General features: G+C 37.7%; 1 protein-coding gene across 1 annotated transcript in view; it reads right to left on the bottom strand.

The window, feature by feature from the left end:
• Window positions 1–24206, bottom strand: part of CADPS2 (calcium dependent secretion activator 2) — a 486663-nt gene that overhangs the window by 47019 nt on the left and 415438 nt on the right. The window contains exons 19-22 of the mRNA XM_054725984.1: window positions 11695–11836; window positions 5611–5766; window positions 4108–4255; window positions 3395–3409 (exon numbers count right to left, since the gene is read on the bottom strand). Coding sequence (XP_054581959.1) covers window positions 3395–3409; window positions 4108–4255; window positions 5611–5766; window positions 11695–11836 — 461 coding nt within the window. The remainder of the gene's footprint in view (window positions 1–3394; window positions 3410–4107; window positions 4256–5610; window positions 5767–11694; window positions 11837–24206) is intronic.

The raw sequence follows: 24206 nt of genomic DNA, 5'->3' as shown, positions 1-24206 counted from the left end.
TAAGTTTTTATCTGCAATAGAAAAATGATAAAGTTCTTAGCGTATTTCAAATTTGATCAGTAATCCTACATACAGGGCTATGGTAGGTTCCAGACTAATTCTCCCCACATATGCCCTCAAAAGTAAACTGTTGGTGCCTTTATTTTCCAGTAGATAACTCTGAACTCAGATGAACAACAAACCTTGAGGAAGTCTTACTTCATGGAGCTCAGGGAATTCAGAGATCAGCACTTCATCACGTGACACTCTGGTAAATATCATTTCATTGGACTGTCCTCATGTAAATATACAAGAAATGAAGACTAATCAAGTGCCAGTGTAATCCAGCATTCATAAAAGATGTTGGTCCTTCTCTTGGGATGAATGTTAAATGTATTTGAGTGCCAGTTCTAGAAATGAAAGTATTTCACTGTAATTGAGAAATAATCCCCTACAAGAGGCCCCCTGACACCCCCCTAGTGGCCCTATTAATGTGCTCTCATCCTCAGCGGATGGGCCATGGGACGCAGTGGCTCTGAGGGTAGATGACTGCCTAAGGCCCACGCAGTCATCTGCGTTTCTGCAGGGATGGATAATAAGGATTGCTAAACACTGGTGGTTCTGTGATCTCAGCACCTGTCCCTGAGGGACTGGCCCGAGATTGCTGACTCATTACATACACCTGTCACATGAGCAGATCTTTCACTCCTGATCACTCCATTAAGCAGTTCTGGGCTGTGGCTGAGTATGTTTGCATCAAGTGCCACGTCAGAGAACAGAATCATAACTCAGGAGCCTTGTGGGTAAGGCATCCAGAAGGTTTTATTCACTGACAAGGACAATGTAACAATTTATTGGAGATTGTGCAGAGGTAATTCCTTTATAATTTAGATGTCTCTGCTGGATTTACCTATTCAGTATATGTGTGTGTGTGTGTATGTGTGTGTGTGTGTGTGTGTGTGTGTGTGTGTGTGTGTAATAAGTTATTATAAGTTATTATTATATATATTATAAGTTTCCAAAATGTGTAATGGGCTAGTATTTTCAACACTGTTATTTGTTGCTTACTACAGAATGGAGCCCACTGGCTCACCTATGCATGTAATATATTTACTAATTTACAACAATAACTTATCTTAAGCCCATATAGAGCAAGAAAGTCTGTGTAATTATGTGGGTATATTTACTGGCTATTAAAAGCAAAGTATAAAGTCCTTCTTTGGCATTGAAATTCTTGTTTACCACTTTTTAGGGTTGCTGATGGGTTTTACACCTGCACATTTTGAACGAGAAAGCTGTGGGGGCATTGTCTCTGGTGAGAAGGTAGAGATGCAGACATAATGAATGGTAGCAGATTACCCTTCAAAAACCACCCACCTATTAATGTAAAGACTCATTTGGCAATGCACTGACGTCTTGTCATTTGCATATGTGCCTGTTTTCCTTTTTAAGTACAGTACCAGAATTGCTTCTAATGGGGAGAATTTTTAAAGCAGTGACAACAAATCAGTGTGTTAGTTCCACAAACATTTACCAAGTGCCTACTGTGTGTCAGGCACTGCAGTGTATGCTAAACTAAGAACAAATGGATAATTCTAGTACTAGAAGAGGCAAGATTATTCAAAAAACCTGATGATAAATGGATGGGCTTATTACAAAGAGACTTAAGACAATATTCTCCAGCAGACAATCAAAGGCTTACCTCTGGGTACTGAAAAACATGAGGTGAATATGAGCTATTGATATCCAAACCAGCTGCCTCCTTATTCAGATAATCCTACCTAATAATAGACAAATATGCAAATTGACTGTACCTTTGCTATGCCCACAATTGGCCAGGAGGCGCAGGGGGGCGGGACTCGGGGTGGCCGGGTAGCTGATTGGGCTGGCGGGACGCTGAGCTGCGTCGCCACGCCGGAGGCTTCTGAAAGGCCTGGTGCACCAACGATCGAAAGGAAAGCGTGGGAGCTGGGTGCCTGTCCACTGGTGCACCAGGCCTTTCAGAAGCCTCCGCCACGCCGGAGGCTTCTGAAAGGCCTGGTGCACCAGCGGACAGGGACCCAGCTCCCCGCAATCAAAAGCAAAAGCGTGGGAGCTGGGTGCCTGTCCACTGGTGCACCAGGCCTTTCAGAAGCCGTGGACAGGCACCCAGCTCCCCGCGGTCAAAAGCCAAAGCATGGGAGCTGGATGCCTTTCCGCTCAGGCACCAGGCCTTTCAGAAGCCTCTGGTGCCTGGTGCACCAGCGGACAGGCACCCAGCTCCCCCGTGATCGAAAGCGAAAGCGTGTAGGGGACCCTACACGTGCATGATTCAATTATGCACTGGGCCTCTAGTTAGAGATAATAAACCATGTTGTAAATGATCAGAGAATAATTACTGAACACTCTACAACTCTTAGGCATCAGTTACTTAATATGTACGATGGTACGCTATGGTATTAGCAATACATCATTTCCTCCTCAATTGCCCAAAGAATGAAATATGTGCACATAAAGATCAGTCAAATAGCTAATGTCTACATCTGGGTTAAATAAGTATGCCATTCACAAGCAGTGGGCCTTCTCATCCTCTTCCACAGTCATGTAAGTCCTTCTGCTTAGATGGGATTTGTTAGCCCAGTAAAGAGTTAAGGCTGACTCCCAGGTGCCAACTGTAAGACTTGTAAGATTTAATATATCCATACAGCACAAAACCATTTTGACTTATAAATATATGTATAATCTAGTCAATCCTGTATGCATAAAGGTTTTCACACCATGTTCCTCTGAGTCTCTGTGTGGCACCTTGAGAAACCCTGTGTGGGAGAGGGGAAAGGCTCCTGACCCTGGCCTGCCTCTTTCTTCCCCTACAACGGATGGCTCCATCCCAGGCCACCAGTCGGAGGGAAGACTGTATCACTGGTGGCCATGTGCCTCACTGAAATCCACACCCGAGTTCTTTTGCCTGAACTGACCTTGAGGGTGGTTTTCTGGTCCTCAAACTTAGGGTTCCTGTGATAATGTCATATGTTATTTAAAGCCCCACTCTACATTTTTCTAGTATTAAAGTATGCAGAAGACACATGTATTGTGAAAATGTTAATAATCATTTTGCTTCTGAATTTACTTAGAACTCAGTTTAAAGGAGAGTGAACTCATTCGGTTTTACGTGTAAAAATCTAACAGCTATTTGTAGATTCTGCAGCCTAACAGGGAAAAAACGTTCCCCCTGACATCACTTAAGGTTTTTACATGTTTTCACGTGACTTTGGTCTATTGCTATATTATAGGAAGCTGTTAGCATTTTACTCACATGCAGAAACCAAAAACCTGAAAACAAAATTAATTTTAATTTGAAAATATGAAAATAAAAAATGTACATCGACAAAAATAAAAATTCAAATGAGAATGTGGTTTAAAAAAAAATGAGACTTACCCATTGACTACCAAACTGGATCATGTCATGGGGAAAAAAAGATGATGGAGAACATAGGGAAGAGTAAAGAAATGATGAAAAAGTAATTACAATGGGGAAAATGCAATAAAATGTCAACTTAAACAGATAATCTAAGAAAAAAACAACCATTTTCACTCAATCATGACTTTCAACAAAAACAAATCATGGGATAAAATAATTTATTTCTGAATGTAGACAAACAACTATACATAAAATTAAAACAATGGGATATTTATTAAAGAGAATAAAGCATAATTTTCAAGTATATTTCAAGTTGATCTTTAAAAAAATAGAAATTTTTGTGTAAATAAAATATTTCATATGCTATTTTCTGTGGCTTGTTTTTTGGATGCAAGCTTTGTATATGCTAGATTTGTATAAACAAAGCAGGTAGCTTTCTCATTTGCTTGTGAAAAGTAAGCTTTATGTAAATACACAACACCTAAGTTGTTAAAAGGTATATCTGAAATTCAATGGCTAATTGTAAAATTGTAGGCAGTCTTCATATAAGAAGAAACTGACAGAAGCAAAGGATAAAGGGCATTCCATATTAGAGTGAAGAAAAGACCAAATTTTTGTATTGGAGAACTTGGTCTTTTTAATCTAATCAAGTGGATGAATTTTGGAAACAGCATTGTCCGTTGCCAGGGCACCCAAGCCGCACTTCCACATGTGACACTCAACCCACTCACCTCTTGTCCTCCATCCAGGGCACAGAGTTTGGTGCTTTGCTTTTTGGCATCAACTAACACATTAAACATGGTACACACAGAAGCAGGAATGCGCAAGTCAGTGGTTTTGTTTGCCTTTTGCAGCTTGAGTTCAAATGCAGCTCTTGTTCTATTCATTAAAACATGAATTCAGAGTAAGAAATTCTGACATCTGTCCCACCTGTTTTGTAAAAGTGAAATCAACACTACAAGATGCTAATTTAAAACATGCAAATAAGGAGTGTGGCAGTGCTTGTGAGCTGGGATGGGATGGCCTTCTTTTCAGGTGTCTCAATTGATGTTAAACGTAGCTTTTTCAGTCACTCAGACAATCTCTCTACCCACATGAAGCAATTTGCCCATCTAATGTATCACTTTTAATGGAACAACCTCACAGTTTCACTTAACTACCTGAATTAATATCCAAGCAGAAAAATTACTTGCTTCTCTGCATTAAAGCAGAACAAATTCTCCACATGAAGATTTACTGCCAAGTCAAAAAACAAGTCTGGAAAACTAAAGCATAATAATTAACAGCTCAACACAGAATGTGTAATTCTTCTACGTCCCCTAGGTTCTCTTTCAAATACCCAAAGTTGCAGTTAGGTTTTTGAAAGAAACTGAATAACAGGCAATTTGGAATTGGTCTTGATTAAGTATCAAAAGAACATCTACTGATTTGAAACATTAGAATCACAGATGATGAACATGATTTTCTTAAAAAACATTAAATTATCTACTCCATACATAGCCTTGGAAGGCCATCATTATTCTAATGACTGAATTTGTCTTGCTTTAAAGAATTCAGGATTATTCAATTGCTCCAACCAGCATTTGTTATTCCACTATTGTTCTTGTTCATATTATGAACACAGACAATGAAAAAACAGTGCTTGGCTAATTAGGATGCAATGCTGCTTTTGTAAGAACAATTAAATATGAAAGCACATCTGGAAGAATCCAAAGCCACATAACTTATTTCTGGCTAGGTATTGAAGAATGAGAATGGATAACTGGAACTCACTTGATGGGGATAGGGAATACCAGAAAACACAAGTGATGGCACTGATCATAATTAGAATTTGCCATGCCATTTCATGGCGCACACAGTACATAACGCAAAAAGTACTTAACAGACCTTTTCCATATGTCTCGGGCAGTACTGCCTTGGGAATTTATATTGCCTTGGGAATTTAAAGCTCAGTATTCCAAGACAGGGAACAATAAACACAATAGAAATGATTAATGTGGTATGGGTGCTACCGATGAGGGCAATGGTTGGGAGATCTAAAAAAAACTATCAGGCCAAGTTTATGAATTACATGGGTCCCCAGAATTTAGGTCAGAGAACCTAATGTCCATTAAATTTTGGAAGAGCAGTACAAATTGAAATCTCTCTTGTGACAATGATATAACAAATATTTGGTGAAAAGTGGTATTTTGGGTGCTGGCATATTAAGCAGCAACTAGAAAATGCATGTCTACCTTTTGACACAGGCCTCTATCATATCACTGGCCATTAGTTTAAGTCTTTGCTCTAAGTGGTGGGCAAATTCTTGTTCTGGCCAGTGTAGGTCAAAGACAAACATTTGAAGTGCATCAAGTTTCCAAAAAAGGTCTTCAGATGTTGCTGAGCCATTGCTAGAAGAAAAAGGAAAAACGGACATCATGAACCTCCACTGTTAGCTCTGTAGGTCACTAATATATTGTTTTTTCCTCTTTGTATCAATTTCCCTCAGTGAAAAAATACCACACAAAATTTCTAATACAAATATTTTCTTTGTTCAACCTTCTAATTTTTCCTTTTCACTTCTCAATGAATAAGGCAAGGCAAAGAGAACAAATTATACATAATAAACCATAGTAAGGTTTCATAAGAAGGGAGAAAATGGATAAGGATACTTTATTAAGGAAATTAAATTGTGTACATAAGAACAAACATCTTAAATGTTCTTTATTAATCTCTAGGAAAAAGATCTAATATAGAAATTCCAAAAAATATGTTTTATGCAAGAAAATCCATATGATAGCAACTACTAGCTTTATTCTTCTACTCATTGGTATGTGGTTCTGTCATCAAGATGGATGGCTTATGTCTGTCTACAGGTAGATAGCCCCTAAACTTTTCAATTACAGGTAAAGGTGAAACAGGTACTGGAAATGAAATAACAGGTCGGGTAGGAAAACAAATCTTATACTTTGAAATGCTTTGTGGCTTTTCTAGCTCATAATTAAACCTAACAGTATCAGATATGGTTTACCACAGAAAGGACATTCAGTGTGGGCTAAAGTTGGAGCATAATCATGTATTTCAGGTCATTACCTCTATCTAACTTGGAGCCAATATCTACTATGCATTCATTACTATAGTGCAATTATATTTTCAGTCCATGTATGAAGATAATTTGTACCAGAGTATATATACTATTGGAGTGAAAGATAATACTATTACTTTCCATTATGCACATAGGTAGCCTAGTAGGGAAATAGATGTTTTGAAAGTAAAATATTCCTATGTTAAAACATATTGAAACTTGGTGGTAAAAGAGAACAAAAGGAAAAAAAAAAGCAGCTATATGATTCATTTCTCTTCAGCGTTCCAGTAATTATTTAACATATACTAATCTAAAATGTATATTTTTAGTTTGCAAAAGAAAATAAGGAAAGTAAAATAAACTCATTCATCACAAGGGACTAGTGGAAAACTTTTATAAAAGACTAGAGGCCTGGTGTATGAAATTCGTGTACTGAGTGGGGAGGGGGAATCCCTCAGCCTGGCCTGCACCCTCTCACAATACGGGACCACTGGCCCCTAATTGCTCGCCTGCCTGCCTGATTGGCCCTAACTGCCTCTGTCTGCCTGATCGCCCCAAGAACTCTGCCTGCCTCCCTGATTGCCCCTAACCGCTCGCTGGGAGGGTGGCTGGCTGGGGTGAGGGGCTGTGGTCGTTCTGGTCTCTGGTCATTCTGGTCGTTCTGCCATTTTGGTCGCTGGACTTTTATTATATAGGATAACATTATTTTAGATAACTATATCTTAATTAGCTAGCTTTAAAAAAATCACTTCTACTCTGCTCCCCTACTTTTTCTCTCCCCACCCCCACCCCAAGCCTCAGCATCTTAGCTCCATCACCAATCTCCTTTGCTTTCCTCCTCCCATTCTCCCAATAATTCCTCATGATCTCCTTGACTAGCCAGGCTTTCCTCAGAGTTAAATTCTGCAGGGACCAACCACAAAGCACTGAGATGACCTATCACACTTTTTTCACTATCTCCCAACTTTAGGTGCCCCAAAGTATCATTAAACAAACAAAAGAACCAGAATAACACCATGCTGATATTGCTGAGAAAAATATTTGAAAAAATACTATATTTACTTCTCCTTTATGCCATAGATATGATGAGAAAAAAATGACCAAGCAAAACCCCCCCTTATATTCATAGTGTAATATTTGGTAGATTAGAGGACCTATATTTTAAGTGTAATTCAATATAATTGGCTAAGAAGCAAATTGACTTCTTATAATATTTTACTTAGCAGAAAGATTAATAGCTATGTGAAACACACATGCATTCTTTAACAGCATAACAAAACAGCAACAGCAAAAATCATAATCAAAACAAAATCCCAAATAGAAAAGATAGAATTCTATTAAAATAGACTTCCTCATTATATGTAACAATTAAATTTTCATAGAGAATATGGATATATGTTTCTTCTGTTCTTTAAGGCTATGGTATGATTTTGAACAATAAATGTGCTTAATTGGGAATGTAATTAAGAAAACTGTTTGCTATAATTAAATAGATGAAAAAATATAAATAGGTTTGCTCTCAAGATAGTGTAGATAACCTGCCATTTTATCAGAACTTTTTCATTCTAAAATTATTTCTAATGAGTGACTTATTCCTAAAAGTATTATTAACAGATTAAATAATTCACATATGAATAACAGACTCAGGCAGGAAACTTACCTTACTAGTATTCAGTTTCAGAGTGAAAACACCCAGAATGAGGATTTTTATTCAGGGAGAGATGTGGGGAAGCACCTCGTAAGGTGATTTATACATTAGTAGACAGGGATATATCTTTCAAACCCATGGTTCTTTGATATTACTCGTCTTCCCTTAATCAGTAATTATAGTCTTAATTCCTTATACATGTGAAATGGAATTTTACTCATATGTGAAGTCTAATGAACAAAATTAAGATTCTAGCAAAAATTCAAAAAACCAATTGCAATGACATGTTTATCGTAGCATTATTTATAATATCCAAGATTTGGGAGCAGCCAAGTGCCCATCAGCAGATGAATGAATAAAAAAGCCGTGGTACATTTACACGATGGACTACTACTCAGCCTTAAAAAAGAAGGAAATCTTACCCTTTGTGACAGCCTGGATGGACCTGGATAGCATTATGCTAAGTGAAACAAGCCAGTCAGAGAAAGACAAGTTCCAGATGATTTTACTCATATGTGAAGTCTAACGAACAAAATTAACTAACAAGCAAAATAGAGACAGACTCATAGATGGAGAGCAGGCTGACAGCTGTTGGTGGTGGGGGTTGGGAGGCTGTATGTGTGGGGGTGGAGGGATTGAGAAAAAAAGAGAAAAAACTCGGACAACAGTGTGGTGATTGCCAGGGGAGACAGGGGGTAAGGGAGGTGGAGGAGGGTATGGGGTGATAAATGGTGATGGACGGAGACTTGACTTGGGGTGGTGGTGAACATACAATACAGTGTATAGATGATATGTTGTGCACCTGAAACCTGTGTTAACAAGTATCACCCCAATAAATTCAATAAAAAGGAATAAAAACCTGAATATCTTCTGCCACTTTTTAAAAAAAAGGAAAAGAAAAAAACACATGTGTGGAAAAACTGGTAAAATACAAATAAATTCTATAACTCATTAATAGTAATTTAGTTGTAAGGTACATTTCTTCATTTTGATAGCTGTTCTATGATTATGTAAGACATATAAGAGAAGCTGGGTGGAGGGTATTTGGGAACTCAATGGAATTCAACTCTTCTGTAAGTCTAAAAACAATGAAGTTTATAAGAATATGATGAGCACAGCCTGGAATTCTTAGCACAGGAGGAATGGAACACCAGATGAAATCAACGTACACTCACTGGATATTGGGAAAAGTTCCCGTAAGTTCAGAGAACAGACAGACAGGATCTCACATCCGGAGATCCTGAAAGGAAAGTGATTCAAGAGAAAAAGTGGACTCTAATAAAAACAACCATATGAGATAAATAAATAAATTACTTTCTAGGCAAAGTTAGAAAAACTTAATTGCAATGACATCACAGCATTATGAGTAATTCTGACACTTTGACAAAGAGCCTAATGTTGATCATCTTGGCAGGTAAATATAATGGTCATTAACTTAAAACATTTTTTATTTGCCCGGAATGATGAAAGCACAAGCACTTAATTTACAAAGCCACAATTTTTCATGATTCCTGTCTTGAATTGCAGGTCACTTTAAAAAGGAGCTCCCAAGAATGAGATGCAGGGTTTACACATATCTCAAAATTAATAAAATAGTGATGACAAAAACAACAACAAAAATAATACTCTTAAATTTCATAAGGTAATGTCCACAATAGCATACTTGGTTAAAATCAAGATTTTTATACATATGATAAATAAGGATGCAAAAAAGTTAAATTATTAAACAGTATAAAGAAGTACAAAATTTCACAAACTTATGAAGGTCCATTATGCTTCCTAGGTAACTCCTGAGCACACATAGATGCCCTATAATTGCCCAAAGCATTTGCCTATAAGAGTAAGATTCACATGTAACCTAATATCCTAATAAATATTATGAGTACAGTGATGATATTTAACTTGCAGAAATATTGCCAAACCATTTTGCAAGGTTGTTCTCTTTCTTGGTCTTTTCTCGATTGGATGCAGACTAGACTGGGATTACATTTGACAGGTGATGGTACTGCAGGTAGAAAGGATGCTAACCAAGCTCTTAACCAGTATATTCTCTGGAAGCAGAAGAATGATAAGTGAGGGCTCTGAAGTCAGGCAAACCTGGGTTCATCTTACCTATATCACTTCCTTATTGTGAGATATTGGGCACATTTTACTTCTTAACCTCTTTATGACTTAGTTTCCTTAATTGTAAGGTGGGGATAATGACATTTACTTCACAGGGTTGTTATAAGGCTTAGACGCAATAAGTAAGTTGGCACTGTACCTGGAACATAAATTCTCAGTATATTGTCATATTTTCCTCCTAATTATTTACTTGCTAGCTGACTTCAGGAGACATCTTGGGTCAAGTATGGGCTATTATTTGGTTCATCTGATTGCTGTGAAGGCAATCAAATGAACCAATACTTTTGATAACTATACTGTTAAGGATAATAATGATGATGATTGATGATAGTAGTAATAACTATCGTAATAACAATAATAATGTAGAATAACAGTAGTTACCATTTGTTGAGAAATTAGGATGTGCCAAGTGCTTTTCATAGCTTTTTAAAAATCCTCACAAGAATGTCTTGAAATCAGGTGTCATATCCATTTTTGAGTTTAGGTAACTGAAGCTAAGCATGACTTAAGAATTAATAAACTAGGGTCTCAATACAGGGCTCATCGATTTGAAAGTCTGTGTCCTTTTCACTTTTATGACTCTCAGTTACTGAATCTACAGTAGGTAGGCTGGTCACAACATGGAGTTAATAAATATGGTTTTTAATGATATAAAGATCATTTAACAATAACAAGGCGCATCAACTGATTTATGAAGGGACAAAAGAAGACCTTGCTGGTGCTGGGAAATAAAGGACAACCCCTTCTCTGCAATTAGCAAAACTGTTCCTTTAAAAGTGAGACTAAGATAAAAACAGAAAACGATTATATTCTCGAAACTGTTCTTATAATGGTTTTCTACACGCACAAGAGAAGTCATGTGGGCAATAACAACACTGGAGCCAGGGAAGGATGCAGACATACTGTTTGCCACACTGATGGCCTGAAATTGGAGCACTCAGGTTATATCACTTAGGCCAGAATCTACAACCTGAGTCACAAAACGACCCTTGCCCCACAGATTACATATAAACTACATGAAACCAGTGAGTACTTAAAAAAAAAAAACTATATCATTTATCATCCATGTGCTAAGCTTAGATTAATAGCTTAAAAAAAGAAAGAAACCCAAACCAAAACATAGTATTCCTCAACCAACGATGATAAATGCCATGCAATCTAAACACATCTGCACAGAACACAGCCCAGGCCATGCACTAGCTAACACAGCACCAGGAAATAAGTGAGGAATACACACGTGGACTCATATAAAGGAGCCATCCACGAAGGAGTAGAAAAGCTAGGAATCTGTGGAAGATTAAGAGGCAGACTTGGAACTTTTGGAAGAGCTACATTGGGAAGACTGTTGGCGATATTCCTGTAGAGAAACAAACAACGGGGGAAGGGACCACCATAAGCAATAACTACAGATGGCCATGTGGAAAGTCATAAGGTCAGAACAGAAGAGGCAGGTGCTGTATGGGCACGAGGCAAGATACCTACTTGACAGGCTGCCATGTCTCTTGCTCAAACCCTCTGTGAATTGACTGGGCGATGGAGGACTCCATGAGATCGACGTAGCGAACAACCATGGGCACAAAGATTTCTTGCAAGTGTTTGTGAAATTTTCCATTACATAAAAGTGCTGAAATAGTCAAGCAGAAACAGTGTTTATCAGAGAGAGAACATCAGGCATTTGGAAAATATGGGGGGAAAACTTTTCTTGAAAGAGTCGGACACAGAAGACTAAAATATAGATGATAATGGATCTTGCTCCTCCTATTGACTATCAGGTCTTGAAAACTGATCAAGAAGTATAATTGACCTTCTATATTTGGATCTCAAAAGCACAAATGGATTATATTTCTATGAAATGTTCCTGGAAGTGGTATGTTTTTACTTTCAAAGAGGTTTAACACATGAGGCATATGACCACTTGCTGGTGAATCTTTATGCAAGGGAGCTGCTGGGTCCCCAAAAGGTCTGGACACATGCAAATACAGCAATTAAACAGTTACAATCCTGGTACTATGTTGTGTATTACTGAAGAGCGAAACCTCTTCAACTCTAAGAGCTAAGCTTGACTGCTTCTAAGAGAAATACTTGTTAAATTCACTAAGAGGGTGACTGTGGCCTTGGGAATGTGTCTTCGGATTCATGAACTTATTAGTTATTTGTGGATTTTCTTTTTGGTCATCTTATTTTCCCTTAGGGTCTTTAAAAACAGTCAGCACATCACATCACATCACATGCACTCTTCATTTGCCCATTTGTCTTTAATGAATTGGGCATAAAACATTCTTCCTAAAGCAGCTGTAGAAGCCTTAGAGTTTATTCAAGGTGTACCTGTAGAAGATGGATGCTTTCTATACACATACTTTCATTAGAACATACGTCAGTGCTGCAGACTGAATGTTTCTGTCACCCCCACCCAATGTGATGGTATTAGGAGATGGGGGTCTTTGGAGGGTGATTAGGTCATGAGGGCAGAATCCAAAAATGGGGTGTCTTCATAAAGGAGATCCTGGGAAGACCTCTTGACCCTTTCATGATGTGAGCACATAGCAAGAAGATGGTTGTCTATGAAGCAGGCTCTTATCAGACACCAAACTTACCTGTACCATGATCTTGGACTTCCTAGCCTCCAGAACTCTGAGAAACATTTTTTTCTTATTATAAGCCACCCAGACTATGGTAGTCTGTTATAACAGCCCAAACAGACTAAGACAGTCAGTATGTGCCTACACTGCACCATGAAAAAATAGAGAATCTGTAGGAAAATACTAAGTAATATTTAATAAAGAATTTGTAATGTTTCCAATGATGGTACACATTTTTTCATGTGAACATATCCTAAACCCAGTTGTGATTTTAAAAAAATAGCCCTCAAAGTGAGAACATGTTCATTTAAAAAATGTTCTCTGTGTTTAGGAAAGGTATTTTTTAAGTGATGGTATTTTAATTGCAACTAAATGACAAAGGAATCATCCATGGAAGATTTGAAGGGAAGGTTTCCAAATAAAGAGAGTAGCTGGCACAAGAGTTTTAGGGAGGGCAAAGAAGTGTGGCAGGAGTAGAGTGAGGGAGAGGGGAGAAGAGTCCAAAGTGATGTCTATATAATGGGGCATGGTGAGAAGTATTGGGTGCAATGGGAATCATTATTCTTTTTATTATTACTAAATAGAGCAGCGACATGATATAATCTCTCTGGCTCCTGAGTGAAAAATGGAGTAAGTAGGTGGCCAAGAGTGGAAGCAGAGAAGGTGCTCAGTTCTTTACCGCACTAGACCAGGCAAAAGATGACGAGGGTGATGGTGGTGGTGATTGTGGTGCCTTGGATTAGAGTGAAGAGGCAGAAGATGAGGAAAAGTCCCTCAGCAATTTAATTTACAGATTTGAATAGCTGTATATGCTTATAGTTACTAAATCTAATTACTAGCAATTCTAACAGTGTTGTCTTGTTTTGACAATATCTCATATAATCTTTTTTCAGGGCAACAATACCCTGAAAACTAGTTTGTTTGTTTTTCTAATTTGGGCAAAAATGTGACACTATGGTGGAATGAATATGAAAATTCCCATTATATATTATTTTAATTAAGTGATTCTGAAATTTATCAGTCTGGAAAACTATAGAAACACAAAAGTGGAGTAGGAAGTAATTATAAATACAGAAGAATTTTCTCCTCTCTCTAGCTGATATGGGTTAGTATTTCTTTAAATATGTCTTTATTAATTTTAGAAAAAGAGAAAGGGAGAGAGAGATAGAAACAGTGATGAGAAACATTGATCAGCTGCCTCCTGTATGCTCCCCACTGGGTATTGAGCCTACAACCCAGGCATGTGCCCTGACTAGGAATCATACCAGTGACCTCTTGGTCCATGGGCCAACTCTCAACCATTGAGCAATACCAGTGGTTGGGTGATATGGTTTAGTATTTTTTGTGTGTGGCTAAACAGTCTTTTCTGGCTTGTCTATATACTAAAAGATTTCCTATTAAAGTGGGAATAATAATGATATTTAAAGATAAATGTCTTATTTGGAAGACTAATGTTATCTTAATGATACTTTCATTAGCACTGAAAGAGGCTTTACTTATTCCTAGAGATCCAATCATGGAGCTAGAAGGTACTACGGGTCATGTAATTTAGTTCCTTTTACCAAGAGTCATGAGAATAGGATGCTGAACACTAAGGATGAAAAGATTCTCACTCAGACCATCTAAATAACTGTGGTGAGCAAATTAAAAATTACACCCAAATCTGAATTTATTAGATCTCTACCTAACAACTCTCCTCTTCTTCCTCTTAGTCATCACTAGCATTTTTAGTGTCAAACATGGTGCTAAGTGTTTGATATGCATTCTCTCACTTAATAACCAGAAAAACTATGAGATAAACACTATAATTTTTTCAATCTTATCAATAAGGAAACTGAGGTGCAAAGAGTTTACGACTCTTGTCCAAGTTATTTAGCTATTTGACAGTAGAATAAGAATTATACCAGAGACCCCTCTTAACTTCCACAGAACTATAATACCATCATCTCAATTTGTTACCATAAGTCATTATCTGTCTGTCCATCCATTCACAAATCTGTCCAACCTACCATCATCACGTCAGCATCTTTTAAGACTTAGAATGTAGTACAGTAGGTGGTTTTAGGTTAAAAAAAATCTTGCAAATGACCAATAAATTACACCATATCTTAGATGAATTATATGTTTTCAGAGTTAGAATTTTGAAAAACTTTTACAATATGAAAAAGACAGGAGATTGAGCAAAACTGTTATATTCAATGAATTGAAAAATAAATTAATGCTGTGAAAATATTCAGTGTGCTTATAATACACAATGAAATCAGGACAATTTTACGTTGCTATATAGCTAGACTGTATGCCTAAGCCTTAATTTATATGGCCTATTAATAAAAAATATAGAACTTTTGGCTGTACATCTTGATAAGCACTGTCATTATTTTTTTACTACTCCGAGACCAAAACACATGCTTATGTAATAAATAATTACATCTACAAATAAGTTCAAATGCTACTTTATTATACATTTAGAGATTCGCTAAATGTCATACTCAGGTTGTTAAAATGAAGAAGCACATAAGGAAAATCATACTTGGTTATTAAATGTTATAAAGATTCTAAGATTAAGTAGCAGTTGACTCAGATGTATTTCTAGCAACACCTCTTTTATTAAACACTTGATAAACACTGATTTTATTATCTTGTTAAATAAGTCTGCTTCTCTTCTTGTATTCCCATCAAGAGAGTAGATATGATCCACCTGACCACCACACCAGCAACTTGGAAGCCGTTTCACAGGCCTTTACTTCCCTCCCTACATCTCATTAGTAATCAAGATCTGTGTATTTTATATCCGGGTTACCCTTTTAACCCTTCCCCTGCCTCTCTTTATCACTACTGCTATTGTACTAGTCCCGGCATTCTCATCTTTTGCCCTGATTATTGCAATAGTCTCTTCTAACTGTCTTAGGCTCCTCATTTTCCCTCTGCCAATTCATCTTCTTAAAATCTCAAGCAGAGGGACTTGCTAAAATATAAAACTAATAATGTCCCTCCTAAAGATTATAAGCCATCAACGGAACATCATGACCAACTCCAAAAGTGTTAGCATGGTTTGAAAGCCATACTTGAGCTGTTTTAAAATGACCTTTCTGACTCAGTTCTATTGCCTGACCCATCTCCTGAAGTCCAACCATAATGATTTTCATAGTTCAGTTCAAGTATACAATTTCTCTTCCAAACCTTTCTTGAAATGTTGTCCCTTTGCCCAATTACTCCTTTCCCTCTTTACTCTCTTTACAGGCTTGACTATAGTCCATGTTATACTTTTGCATTGCTTACATATCTCTTTCTCCCTACACGGGTGGAAGGTCCTTGAGGCAGGGACCAGGTCTGTATTCTTAGTAGCCAGCAAAGTCCTTCACTCAGAGCAAGTTTTCAAATGCTTGTTGAATGGATGACTATTTAGATGCAATATTAAGATTACCATATAAGAATCTACTGAGGCTTGTGTATCTCTTCATATTTTGTATAAAATATATGGCATTAAATAATAATGTTATGAGAAATCCTATATTTGACTTATATGTCTAAGATCATACTGCTAAAAATTCTACTGGATATGAATGTTGGCCACTTTGTCTCTTAAAAACACACACATATATATATATATATATAGATATATATATATATATATAGATATATAGATAGATATATAGATATAGATAGATAGATATAGATAGATTTCAGAGAGGAAAGGAGAGGGAGAGAGACATAGAAACATCAATGATGAGAGAGAATCATTGATCAGTTGCCTCCTGCACAACCTACACTGGGGATCGAGACTGCAACGCAGGCATGTGCCCTGACCGGGAATCAAACCGTGACCTCCTGGTTCAACACTTATCCACTGAGCCATGCCGGCTGGCCTATGTCTCTTATTTTAATAAAGGGAGAATTTTCTCTGTTCAGTCATGATACATGATAGCAAACTATTACATCCTACAAAATTAGGAAAAAAAATGGAGATTTCCTATATTTCCGAAGACCTGTCACAAATGTTGACTCTGGCCAAAAGTCTGCTAATGTTTCAGCATAGTGGTCCTTTTTATATTTAAAAAGTCAATTTATAAACCCATATTCCAAAGTTTTAGAAAACTGGCAATTGGCAGTATTATTTATTTGGTAACTAGATTCAGGAAATGGGAGAAAGAAGGGAGGCAGAGATGGAGACAGCGAGAGGGAGAAGGAGATAGAGGAAGAGGAGAAATAAAAAGAAAATACACAATGAGGGGGAAAGAAAAGATAAAATCTAGTTTCAAATGGCAAGCCCGCAGAAATACATGCCACAGTGCACTTCTGTATGTAAATGTATGCTCCTTTTCTCAGTTGCCCATATGCCAGTTTGTAATCCACTCCTATCAGACACTGTCAAAAGCCCTCTTACTATGTAGCCCCAGGCATCAGAATGAGGCTTCTACCCTTTCCATATGGTTTAATAAAGATAGGCTATAATTTGGGGCTGCCACCTGCAACCGCTCATTGGAAGAGGTACATTCTCAATATGACCTCATCCAAGGTTGCTTCTGATACTGTACCTGACGTGAAGTAGAAAGGACTGCTCAGAAGGAATCTCAAATAGTGTTTGCAAGAACATACGTGGAGGATCAGCATCTACTTTGTTGATAAAAATAATCTCCCCCCCCCCCACAAAAGATTCCATGTTTCAAAATATCACCTGGTCAGAAAATACTGAAGCATCAATGACATTAAGCCAAATGGCACAATTAGAAATGACAAAAAAAGCAGAAAGACTTAAATACAAGGTAAAGTAGAGATGCAGATGTGCCCAATTATTTTAAATATCCCAATAATTAATAAATGAGCATTGATTATTTATATAACAAAAAGTCTTACATTTACAAAAGTCATAGGCTTTTAATAGTAAGATTCCAACAGAGAATTTAAACCAAGATTCAATTAATAACAATTACTGGGATAATAATCACTCAGTAAATGAAGGATAAGCAGATAAAAGAGTTCATGTACTGCTTTTAGGGTAAAAATACAATGTTGGCTCCTGGGCCCATATAAGCATTTCACATTGTGCCGCCCCCCCTTCAATGAACATTAATGGATTAATAGGAAGAATGATTTTCCCTCCCTAAAGTTCTAATTAGGCATTTTGGAAGGAAACAGGTAATCTGTGATCAAACAAACACCACCAACCACAATAAAACAAGAGCCTTTGCCATAAAATAATTATTCCAGGGACTATAAATTATATCAACTGTGAACAATGCAAGTACAATGGGCTAAGATACAAACTTAATAGGTCACTCTCCCTGTTGACAAATCCATATAAAAAGGATCCCAATCACAGGAAATATGTATACAGGCTTCAGGAGATGTTAGGAGGATCACAGCCTAGAACAGCATTATGTAAAAGACACACACACACACACACACACACACACACACACACACACACACACACACACACTCACCCTGAGATCTAAGAACAGCATTCAGCTGAGAATCCGGCACATTAAGTAAGCATTCAATAAATGTCTGTTTATTGAGTGAATCTCCATAAAAATCCATCCCCTGAAAGAAACTCTGAGTGAGTCCACTGAAGTTGAAGTAAATAATAAAAATTTAAACTAATTTTGTTATTATAAAAACAAAATTAGTTTAAATTTTGATAAATATTTTATATAGTTTGGTAATATTAATTTATACCATTACTAGCATAATAATCTCCTAAAGCTGCACCAAACTCTTCCTTTCCCCTTGGGGCATTTATTAAAAAATATCCATCCATCCATTGAAAATACCAGAGAATAAGACCACTGGTGTTATAATGCTCATTATGTTTGGGCAACAAATCCCAGTGTGGGTCCCCCTATGCTCACGGGGCCCTTAGTAGTTACAGATGCTCCCACGAATCTGCAGTGAAAGACACATATGCATTTAGAGCAGATTATTTTCTTTAAGGCACTAATTTCTAAAAAAATATACAAAGCATATTAAAACTTTAAAAGGTCTACATGTAGTAAAGGAATAGAGTGGTACTATGGAATTTACTTGAAAAAAAATCTAGTGACTCTTTGCTTTTATATTTATTTTAGTATACTGGCTGGTAAAACAAACGCAAACATACAATTTCAAATTCAATCAACTCTGGGGACTGGAGTTAAATACACTTTCACATTTCATAGTCATTTCATCATTTGTAAAGGTGCTTACCTATAAAACTAAGCTGGCCTGCAGCCCTGCCTTAACCCAGAAGTTACATCCTTTCTGCTTTGTTTCTAATATGTGTACAGATATATCTCTACAAACAGCAATTCACGAATTTCAGATGCACAGCTCTTTTAAGCACTTGAAGTAGAAGAACATGCAAGTGTCAGCACTTTATGTTTCAAAGCTTGAAGGTTAACCTAATATACAATATGGTGACCTAGCAGTTCTTCATTTGAAAGAAATTGGAAAAATCATATCTCATACAGCCTAAGTGTGAGAGCAACCAGCGGGACTTCCACCTCTTCATTTCTTAATGACTTTTTGATAATGAGAGGGTGACTTTGCCAGTCACTCTGGGCTCTATTATGGCTAATTTGACGCCACTTCACTCTCTTTGTTAATTATTAACACTAGCCTTTTTATCCTCATGAGACACTCTGATTTTTCTTTTTTTTCTTTCGATTTTTATGAGCTCATCTTTATGAAGGTGAAAGTCTCAGAGAATAGGTTTTCACTTAGAGTAGAACTCGGACATTTATTATTCCTCTAGGCAGAGATGCTGTGACATTGATTATATAAGCACGGGTGTTCTTCAGGATGGCTTTAATGTGCTAGCAATGTGAAAGGGCTGTTAATTAAAGAAGAAGAACCGCGGTATTTTTTCACTTGGGAATTAGTTCCCAATAGAATGGTCATTTGCCACTTGCTAGCATATCCACAGATTAAAAGGTGACTAGCTCCAAGGGTTTGCCTTTCCGTAGTGTTGAAAGATGTGATTTGTGCCATTTGCAGATGGCTTTCATTGGTCAGAAGCGGTCACTTGCCATTTCTCTATCAACAGGACAATGGTGGGCAATAGCATGCAAGGGTAGAATCTATTTGCTCTAGCTTTATAGTCATTCAGTATCATGCAAATACCATGTTAATTGCTTTATTATAAAAACATTTATTTCGCCTCCATTCTAATACATCTCATTTTCAACACTGTTTCCTTAGATGCCATTTAAAGGAACTGCCCATCCAACTACCTCTTTAGTTGGCGGGAGTGGATGAGGGTGGGAGGAGGCAGGGGAAGAGACGAATGGGATTGTAGCCTGTTTTGGACAGAAGTGAGAGCCTGAGTGTGTTTTCATCATCAGTCCTGCCCTGGGAATCAGTGGGTGAGTCTGTGAGGGACGAGAGTGTGGGGGTTGCTAAAATGATGGTGCAGCTGGTATTCATCCCTTGAGGAAAACCACATTTCATCTCCAAGGGTTCCTAAGGCTTAGACTTACCCTAATCATGCCCAACTGTGAGAAAAGACACATGCCCCAGATAGGGTTTTTTCCCCTTAAAATAGAAACTGAATTTTATTGCATCCCTTTCCCCAATAATTAGTTCAGCTTCTGGAATTCTCATCATGGACATTTTCGTGACATACACAGTAAGACATTATATAGCTTTATCTGTACCCTTTAACCAATTCTCTTCCTCCGTCCCCACAACTCAAGACCCTATACATAAATATTTTCTCGGATAAAAATAGAAAAGATTACATTATTTTATAAATGCCCCAAGAACCTGCTTTTGTCACTGTAGACCAAGACAGAACTGGAGGCCAAGTGATCAACTCTAACTACCTCTGTGCCTGATTCCCTGTGAGCAAGCCCCTGACCAGGCATCGTCTGCTAGGGGTTTCGTTTCCCCAGCTGGAAAATAAAGGTCTAAGGATCCTTCCATGCACCTGCAGAAAAACACTTATTTTGAAATATCAAAGCATAAAGATTTTAACAAAAGTAAGATGGCAAACAACCAGTGGACTATCTAAATTAGTCATTAAAAACCCCAAACAGAGCCAGCTATGAAGATTTCAAGGCACAAGTAAAGTACACATCCTAACCAACACCTTCATTAGTTGGAGACATGTTAGTAATTTTTATTTTGGAAAAGCAAACATTCTTAATAATAACTCACAATCATTTAAAAATCTCTATGTAATTAGTGGTATACCACGTGTGAGATAACAAGAAGCACGTTTATTCAGCAAATTACCTCTGGTTCCAACACTGGACATTTCAGAGTGATCTGTTCTTGTTGCCCTGAGCTGGTTAAAGTTGTAATTGATTAGAATTTGGACTGTAACTTTAATGGAGTCAATCTGATAAAAAGTCATGCCATGGCAATAAAGTAAGGATCTTCTTATCAATGGGGGCTAAGAGGATAGAAGCTTTATATTTTCCCATTGGCTTTCAAAAGGGACAATTTGGGGGCAGTATAAGTTGACATTTAACATTTGAACTGAATTCACTAAATCACTATGTAAATATTTCAGGAATTTAATAAAACAAACACTTAATTATTAACAATATTCATTATTATCAAAGGTGATATTAATAGCCAATCATTATGTTTTACTAATATCTGAGATATTACTCAGTGGTTTTGGCTTTGGATAGTTTCTTGTGAGTTCAGGAAGAAAGTCACTGTATTCTATTTCAATTCCCCAGTCCACACGGCACTCCCAATGCCAAAAGGAAATTATGACACTGGGGAACCTTTCTACTTACCTCACTGCACAAAGGTGCTGTTTTTCTCTGAAATAATTGATGTTTTCTAAAAATCTGTTAATCACAAAGTCAAAGCCAAGATCTAGACTTAACGGCCTTTCCACAAATAGATAACATTCAAAAGAGATCAGTAGAAAATATTTTTGTGTTTTGTTTGAGTAATGTATACCAAAATATCATAACATAGAACAATATTTTATGCATTTAATAGCAGCCAATGGTGTAGAAATGGTTTAAAACAGGAGAGAAATATAATACTCTTTTGAATTAAATATTTGCAAGTCTGGCTAAAAATTCTGTTATTCTCATTTTAGTGGTTTTAAAACATTATAACTATTATAAATTTATACTTGCACTGTGAGAGCTCTTCTTAAAAATAAATATTAAAAGATGTTAATTTATTGAGTTGCAGTAGAGATTCCCCAAGAAAGCTTCTAAGAAATATTCATGTTTTGTTTATTCTATAAATCCTAAGATGTTGCATAAGTTAAATGATTGATCATATTTACTAACAGTTTGATTGTCAACATTAATGAATAAACTCCATAATAAATCTAAATATGATAATTTATTGAGTTTTCATGCAAATGGAGAAAGCAATATTAGAAGTAATCCTACATTAACTCATTCTTATTTAGGGACTTAATGCATGACACCTGTATTCCTGTATTTTTTTTTTTTTGGGAGGGGCAGCAGGTTTATTGTTATATACTGGTCTTAAGATAATATTAACTCTGACTTGTGATTTCTTAGCAAAAAATGAATGATGGTAAGAGACTGGCAATAAAAAAAAGGTCATTCCAAGTATGCCAGCTGGCAGGGGGGAAAGAATTTGGAACTTAAAAACTGGAATGAGAAGCCATGGGCTGTGTGGTTCAGTGGTTAGAGTGTCATCCCATGCACCAAAGGGTTGTGACTTCAATTCCTGGTCAAGGGCATGTACCTGGGCTGCAGGTTCAATCCTCACCCCGGTTGGGGCACATGCTGGAGGCAACCAATCCCAATCTATGTATCTCTCTCATATTGATGTCTCTCTCTCTCTCTTTCTTCTTCTCCACCAGCCCCTCCCTCTCTCTAAAAAGCAATGGAAAAAATATCCTCAGATGAGGATTAACAAAACAAAAAAAAAAAAACAAAAAAATACACAAAACCAAAACAGACTTGGATGAGAATAATTTGCAGAATGAATGAACCAGAGTTTGGAGAAAGCAGAGCTCAGTCTAAAATGGGAAGAATGTTATAGAATAGGTAATTAATGATGTCATGATTACTACAAGTGTTAGAGCAAGCCTCTCAATAGTTACCAAACTAGGGCTTAAGGGAAACTTAAAAGAATCCTCCTAATATATAAAAAGCCAGGGGCTGTCATGACCAAAACAACCAGACAGACAATCGAACACAGGCTGCATGGGCGACAAGGCTGGCAGGGGGGTTAGTAAGGAACGACCAAACTACTGAACAGCAGGCTGCGTGGGGTGACCAGGCCGGCAGGAGAGTTAGTGAGGGAGGACCAAATGACTGAATAGCAGGCTGCGTGGGGTGACCAGGCTGGCAGGGGGGTTAGTGAGGGACAACCAAACGACTGAACAGCAGGCGGCGTGGGGCGACCAGGCTGGCAGGGGGGTTAGTGAGGGAAGACCAAATGACTGAACAGCAGGCTGCGTGGTGCGACCAGGCTGGTGGGGGGACAGTTGGGGGCAACCAGGTTGGCAGGGGGGCAGTTGGGGGCAACCAGGCCGGCAGGGGGGGCAGTTAGGGGCAATCAGGCCAGCAGGTAGAGGTGGTTAGGGGCAATCAGGCAGGCAGGCAGGTGAGCGATTAAGAGCCAGCGGTCCCAGATTGTGAGAGGGATGTCTGACTACTGGTTTAGGCCTGATTCTGGGGATTGGGCCTAAATTTGCAGTTGGACATCCCCTGAGAGGTCCCGGATTGGAGAGGGTGGAGGCTGGGCTGCAGGGACCCCCCCCCCCCCATGCACGAATTTCATGCACCGGGCCTCTAGTCATTATATAAAAGGTAAAAAAAAAAAATCTGTATGTTAACAAATGACCCCTGCCCTGTCTGGGTGGCTCAATTGGTTGGAGCATTGTCCTGTACACCAAAAGATTGCAGTCTTGATTCCAAGCCAGGGCACATACTTAGGTTGTGGGTTTGATCGCTGGTTGGTCGTGTATGGAAGGCAACTGATCAGTGTTTCTCTCTCCCTATTTCTCTCTATATATAAATCAATAAAAAGACATTCTTGGGTGAGGATTCAAAAAAAAAAGTCCCCCTAAAATTTTGATGAAAAACTAGGTTTGTACTGATTACTAGGAGACCATATAACAAAATTACTGTGAAAGTAATATTGCTTTGGAAAAATTATCTCAATAGAGAACCTTTATGATCTATTTAATTTCTAAATACTAAGAGAGCAAGCTATACCATATCCTATGACCTTTAGAATCCCTTTCAGAAACCAATATTATCACAATGCATAGAACAATGATAACTTTCTAAGGTGTCTTTCAGAGATCTAAGTATTCTCAAGTGCTTTAGAAATGTTAACCTTTGAAGACTTTCTGATTCATAAGGTACAATGAAAAGGGTGTCTATGTTATCCGTCCTCGAAGAAGCCAGGAGAGTAGGAATAAGAAGAACTCCAGAGCCAGGGAGCATGGTGGGGGTTAGCTGGTCTCCCCAGACC

The sequence above is a fragment of the Eptesicus fuscus genome, chromosome 14 (genome assembly GCF_027574615.1).
Source record: "Eptesicus fuscus isolate TK198812 chromosome 14, DD_ASM_mEF_20220401, whole genome shotgun sequence".
In the NCBI taxonomy this organism is placed as follows: Eukaryota; Metazoa; Chordata; class Mammalia; order Chiroptera; family Vespertilionidae; genus Eptesicus; species Eptesicus fuscus.
This window is presented reverse-complemented; position numbering and strand designations above follow the sequence as displayed.